The sequence below is a fragment of the Nelumbo lutea genome, chromosome 4 (genome assembly GCF_056320005.1).
Source record: "Nelumbo lutea isolate HS-2025 chromosome 4, American lotus-T2T, whole genome shotgun sequence".
NCBI classification, from domain to species: domain Eukaryota; kingdom Viridiplantae; phylum Streptophyta; class Magnoliopsida; order Proteales; family Nelumbonaceae; genus Nelumbo; species Nelumbo lutea.
This window is the reverse complement of record NC_142687.1, coordinates 46,811,792-46,818,603: the sequence shown is the minus strand read 5'-3', so window position 1 is coordinate 46,818,603 and position 6,812 is coordinate 46,811,792. Positions and strand designations below refer to the sequence as shown.

The window sequence follows — 6,812 nt, the reverse complement described above, 5'->3', positions numbered from 1 at the left end:
GGGATGCATAGAATCATAACATTAACTGTGGATTGAAATACACCACACATTGCCTGGTGTAGTATAGTATCTTTTATCCACGGTGCAGAACATCTACTCTATTAAAGGACAGTGTGTTTTCATCCACACACACTACCTAATTTCTCATCTACACTATAAAATACCCCTTAAATTATGATAAATTTTATACGGATTGTTCTACCTAATATAGGGCTTGAGCCCTTGGCCATGGGTAGGGCCTTTGGCCATAGATTCAGAACCGTGGGTCTTTTTTTTTTTAACTGAACCAATACTATCAATTTTTGAAAAATTAAAAACTGAAAGAGAATCATCGGTCAATCCATTTAGTAACTATTAATTCAGTTTATCAATTTTTTTTTTATTTTTACAATATATATAAATATATAATAAAAAATTACATATATATACAATTCATATTTATTAATTTATAATATATAAAAATATAAAATATATACAATATATATATATGAAATATATATATATATATATATATATATATATATATATATATATATATATATATAATATATACGGATCGGTTCAATTAATGATATTTTTTTATTGATTAACCAAAATCGAACGGAACAATTCGATTAATCAATTTTTTGATTTGGTTTCGATGAATTTTTTCAGTCGATTTGGCTTTTCGATATATATATATATATATATTTTTTTTTTTGTAGCCGTGGGTTATTGATTGAGAGAGACCCATTCAACCAAGCGTCCATCCAGTTCAGCTGGAACACTGCCCAAGATAATGAAGATATACCCTAGGTATTGGTTTTGTGATCTTTGTTGGAAGAAGTGAAATATTTTATGACAACTGGGTATCCATTAACTTTTTGCACAGATGCCTTGTTCTTCCCCATATTTTCAAGTAAAGCTGGTCAGAATCCAACCGGCCGACAATATCAAATTTTGATTTGGTCTATCAAGGGGTGGGACCAGCAATCACACTCCAGATTGGTGACCAGATGGGGAGAGATGGAAACGATTCCTGCGTAAGAAGTTGAAAACAGTAGCCAAGGAAACCATGCCTTAAAATCGACTGACATAGATCTCTTGCTTCGGATGATGAACACCCAAGCAACCTAAACAAATTTTCATTGTCTTCGGATGATGAACACCCAAGCAATCTAAACAAATTTTCATTGTCTTCGGATGATGAAACATCTTGAAGTATCAATGGTTAATCAAGAAAGGAGAATAAAATTCACTATCTAATCCTGATACCCAGAACATAAAATAATGATAATATTTATTAAATGAATTAAAAATAAAACTACTATAATTCCTGTAAGTTGCTCAAACTTCAGATCTTCTCTGCAGTGCAAACATCATAAATTAATCATTTAATCTTCAGGACCCAGAAGGAAGAAAAGAAAGAAAAAGGTGAAGGTGAAACAAAATCTTCAAAACCTTGTAAAATCTCCATGACTTTTCCTTAGATTTACAGAAGAAATTAATTGGCTCTATCCCCTAATACCCATTCATTCAAGCAAACAAACTATTAACCCTTTGTGGAGGTATTGGGGGCCTGCTGTTGCCCAGAAAGCTGTTACTCCTCCTTGCACTGAGTGAAGAACAAGAACCTCTGGAAGCCTTCTTTGAGATGGGCTTGGTCCAAGTTTTGGGCGAGCAAGCTGATAAACTTGCATAGCTTTTACAGGATTTCATCTTCTTGTAGGGATTCTCAGGCTTTGCAAGATCTTCCAAGCATTTTACATCAGATAAAGATGTGAAGGACTGTGACTTCCCTTGGAAGTGTTTTGAGAGCCCTCTTCTGCAAAGAGAAATGATCAGATCAGAACACCATCAAATATCGTTAGAACGCGCGCGCGCGAGAGAGAGGGAGACTTACTTGAAGGGAAGCTCTTTCATGAGGGGGGACATCTCACACAGAGGACCTTCAGCTAGTTGTTCGGATGAAGAAGATGAATCAGGAGGGGAGGAGGAAGTAGTAGAAGAAGTTGCATCATCCAGGAAATCTGATACAGATGAGGAGCTCGAATTGTATGAAATATCAGACGAGGAAGATAGAGAACCAAGATCATCATCTTCTTCATCCACGATTCTTTGGTTCTTCGATGATCTGAAGGAAGAATCCATTTTCACTCTGATGATACCTCAACTCTCTTGCTCTGTCTTATGCCTTCTAAGCAGTCAATCATGCCAAGGATGTCTGGTTCGAGACAACCGAATTCTCACGTATAAGCATTAAAGTAGTTTCTTGTTGGGAACTCACCTTTATGGGCATTTATTTATATCACTATGAAAATGGAGGTGTTCGTTTAGAACTATAAGAAGGTTGCAGCTAGCGTTTCTGTTGGGGTGGAATGGGATAAGTTTGGTAATTAATTGTTTGAATTAGATTCGGCATTATCCACTTTTGCTTTCCTTGTCCCCCACCATTCGTACTATGGAAAAGAAACAGATTTGGATAAGGCTTTCCACGCTTGAGTTCATCCATATCTCCTATTTGGCAATAATCTTTGTGAGGATATTGTGTCACATTGGATTAGGAAGAGGATGATGACCATCTGATATGAGACCTAGAAGCAAATACAATTTGGACCCACCTTTTTATTTTTTTGGTAGATATGACCCTGATCATAGACCCCATATATATAAATTCATAGACTATATATTGAAATGGGTGTGGGAGGAATTAAATGGTTGTTTTGGTCCATTGGATTAAGAAGAGGATGATGACCATCAAGTAAATTTGGACCCATTTATATTCTTATCCTAATTTCTGATAAAAAAACCCTAAAAAGTCATAAATAATTAGTGAATGGGTGTGTGAGAGATATTAATAAAAAAATGGGTGTGTGAGAGAACCCATTTTTTTCTTTTTTTATTGGATAAAAACTTATGAAAGACATTCTTCTTTAATCACCTTTATTTGATCACCACTTCTGTAATATATATATATATAAATCGTTGAGAAACATGACCAAATACAGTCCAAAGAAACCTTTCCCACAATTTCCTCATCCCTGTCAACAAGTTCACAGGAAGCTTCTCTTATTGTTTTCTAGCTTTGTTAAGATATCATTAGTCATTCCCAATCTCTATCTGCTCAGTCCCTCGAACTGTGGATCTATTATAAAGGGGTATCCTAAGTCAACCTCCCAAACCCTAATTTTGGGTCAGATCTAAATTTTGACAATGTCATATGTAAGCATAAGCGGATAGATTTCACCATTTTAAAATGTTAATCCTCTGTGGATAAAAGCAGTAAACCTAAAAAATGGGACGAAACGGTTGAAATAGTGAAAGGAATGAATCTCCTTACAAGATATACATGTCCTTAGCCAGTAATTTATTACATTTTTATGGGATTTTTAAATGCCCCAACCCATACTCTACCCTTCCTACGCTACCCCTAGTTTTTTATGAAACCTGTCATTGTCTAAATAGGGCCCAACTCCAATATTAAAACGTCGCAGTAGTTATGAGGAGTAGTCAAAATAGAACAGCTCTCAGCTCCTACCAGTCAACCCATTCCATATTTGAATCTCCTCCACATCTTCTCTCCATCCTTATCCTTCCATGCAAGAGAGAGAAAGAGAGAGGGAGAGGTTTATGGGATTTGATGACTTGGCGTAATCTGAGAAATTATGTTAAGTGGAGAGAGAGAGAGGGGGCGGGGAGGGGGATTGACCGACAAAGTCATTAAAAAGGAGGTTATGGGATTTGATGAATTTTGGTTTGTTTGTGGATTTAGCCCAATTTTGAGAAATTCTGCTGAGTGGTGCCGGTGAATGTGGGGAAGCATATCAAGTGTGGTAGGTCCCACAAACATGGCTGGATCAACTTCTTGTTAGGGTTTCACATGACAAAGTATGTCCTTTTCAATGCACATGACATGACGATGGGCTCTGTTATTCTATCGTGGGTTCTTTTGGCTAAAGATTTTATTGGCCCATCACAGACTCGATTATGACAAAGGCAAGTTGAGATTAATTAATGTAAAATAAAGACCAAGAGAATATTAGATATATAAATAGATAATAGAGATAATAACTTAGCAAGAGTTTCTCCACCACCAAAATCAATCCTGACAAAAGTAATAAGATATAGATAATGGAGAAAATATAAGGACCACATCTGTCTGAAGAAGGTAATAGGGAAGTCTCTCAAAGAAGAAAGTGCAAGAAATAGACTGTTCGGCAAAGGAAAAAGGATCTGACAATAGTTAAAAAAAGCAAAGCAAACAAGAAATTTTTTTGGCAGAAACAGGAAAATTAGTCAGAACCATGTGATGGAGAAACATACTGACCAGACTGAGATATGAATAACCTCTCTGGAGTTTATTATATCCCATGACCATGAATATATCATTTTATAAATATAAAGTTTGATTTAAGGACAACTCAGATGATACACAAGAAAAATAAAAAATACATTGAAAACCCACACTGAACTATTGTGGTTGGAGAAATCCATTTGGGGATTTTGCTTTACATCAAGTTCATACTAATATTTACTAATAATCCATTTACCCAAATCACCAATTTAAAGCCTGAAGAGCAGAAAATACCATTATGAACTATCAACCATAGATATCCCTTCAATGGGTCATGGTTTTAAGACCGTTGTTGATGTCGGCAGTTCGACTCAGGAACCTGTGCAAATAAGCAGTCCATATTTTACCCAAAAAATCAGAATTGGGTGATGTTTGGCATTGATGATGATTTTTCTTTGTTAATGATTTTTGAAAAATTATAAAAATTTATTGTTTGATATCATTTATATCATATAAGTAAATTTTTGAGAAGTTGGCTTTGAATTTGTTTGGTATTGATTTTTAAGGATTGATTATTTTTGTATTAGAGTTATTATTTAATGCCATGTTAGTTGTCATGTCATTCTCAAAAAATCAGAATTATTTAAAATCAGATAATTACCAGAAAATGTGATCCTTGAAAATGGTCAATTTCAATAATCGATTTTTAGCTGATTTCTCAGAAATCGATATAATCGGCTAACCAAACAAGAAAAAAAAATCATTGATTCTTTAAATTCTGATGTGGATCCTATGTGGTTTCGATTCTTGGGAAATCACCATCGATGCCAAACATCACATTTTTTGTGTCTTATCTTGTAACTAACAATTTTACTAAGCAAATTAAGATGCCTTTTGCCAAATCTTTTTTGAAAGATTTTCTGGAAGATTTGACAGCCAAAAGACATATAGTGGGCTTTTACATAAAGATCTTGGCAGCCCATAACCTGTTTGGTTGGAAGTGTGTCTTTTAGCACAATGACGAGATGAAATAAGTTGAAAAGCTCCATTCGGAGCTTCCCGAAAATAGTCTGAAATAGGCTCTTCGCGTCTTTTCAAGGCTGTATCTTTTGGCAAATAGATCTTTTCCCAACCAAACGGGAAAAAACAAAAATACGGACTGTTGGACTTCTAAAAAGCAGCCAGTCTATGCTAAAAGACACACCAAACGGGGCCTAAATGAAATAGAAAAACATGATGATGCAAATCCAATATAAGAAAATAAAACAATTCTTTTTAATACGCTTTATTACTTCCTGAAAAGAAAAAGGATGCATATAATTGAGATAAGGCTGCCATGATAATGTCGAATCTGGTGGGCCGAATTAGCATTTTCCATTATATCGGGTTCACCACTCTCATTCAAATTTTGATAAAACTGAATCCGAGCCATCCAAATTGTACATTCATGATGATGATGATGGATGGATGGATGGATGTTTAAAATAACAAAAAAGAAAATACGATCATGTGTGGGGGCATAATGTGCACTTTATTTTATAGTTGCTCGGTAGTACCTTTTATATCTCTTTAAAGTGATAATTTAGCGTATTCCAGCTGCTATTATTCCTCCATTTCTTTTTTTCTTTTCTTTTTTTCCTTCTGTTATAAATTATATCGGGTAATTAATTGTAACAAATTTCCTTAGGTTGTGTTTGAAATCATTGTACAAGTATTTTTTTATCGACCATTGTATTTTACACTGAATCATCATCAAGCGACCATTGTATTTTATGAAAAACGTGATGTAATTGGTGTAAAGTTTTATATTAATTTTATTGGTATAGTATTTATATCAATTGATGTAAAAATTTATATATGATGAGATTTTACGCTGGTTCATGATGTAAAACTCCACTCCATCCAAGTGTATATAAAATTGAATCAGAGTGGAATTTTACGTCAATCATTATTATGTATTCTTTCTAAATGCAGACAAAACTGAACCAGTGTAAATATTTACATCGTTTTTTATTTACACCAATTCCAAACACAGCCTTAAGAATAATTCCATTTATTTAATTTTGCCCTCTAAATAAATAAATAAATGCATTGAATGTCATCTGTATCTTCTATAATAGAAAGAGGAAAGAGAGAAGGCAAGGGGCCTCACATTACATTGCTTGCGATGTTTCTTTGGCCTCTCCCTTCTCACATGTGTGATAACTTTTTCTTTAAAGGATAAAAATAAGGGTTGGTGCCATAAATAAATTAAAAATAAAAATATTTATAAATAATAAAAAATAGCATAAAATAAAAAAAAATACAGAAAATAAAACTATCTAAATAAAAATAATATAGTACAAAATATAAAAATAAAAAACAAAAAATTCTAAAAATACAGAAAAAACACAAAAAACAATTCAGAAAAAAAAAACACAAAATTGCTAAAAATACAGAAAAAAACTCTAGAATGTTAAGTCCTAAAATGTTAAAATCCTTGACCTAAAATCAAGATTCACAGAGATAGATTCCCCTGGCACCAAAATAAAAGGGGAGA

The 6,812-nt window shown here is 33.7% G+C and overlaps 1 protein-coding gene across 1 annotated transcript; it reads right to left on the bottom strand.

Moving 5' to 3' along the window:
• Positions 1-1,262: 1,262 nt before the first annotated feature.
• On the bottom strand, positions 1,263-2,541 carry LOC148855588 (uncharacterized). Its single transcript, XM_088941506.1, has 2 exons — positions 1,883-2,541; positions 1,263-1,804 (listed from the first exon to the last, which is right to left on the bottom strand). Exons 1-2 carry the CDS (start codon positions 2,128-2,130, stop codon positions 1,516-1,518), a joined length of 537 nt encoding a protein of 178 aa, XP_088797632.1. The 5' UTR covers positions 2,131-2,541; the 3' UTR covers positions 1,263-1,515.
• Between the last annotated feature and the right edge of the window lie 4,271 nt (positions 2,542-6,812).

Bases quoted from the DNA above. Each gene is read 5' to 3' on its own strand.
- LOC148855588 (XM_088941506.1), bottom strand. From the start codon at position 2,130: ATGGATTCTTCCTTCAGATCATCGAAGAACCAAAGAATCGTGGATGAA. The intron at 1,805-1,882 runs GTAAGTCTCCCT...TTCTCTTTGCAG, and splicing joins ATGAAAGAGCTTCCCTTCAA to AAGAGGGCTCTCAAAACACT.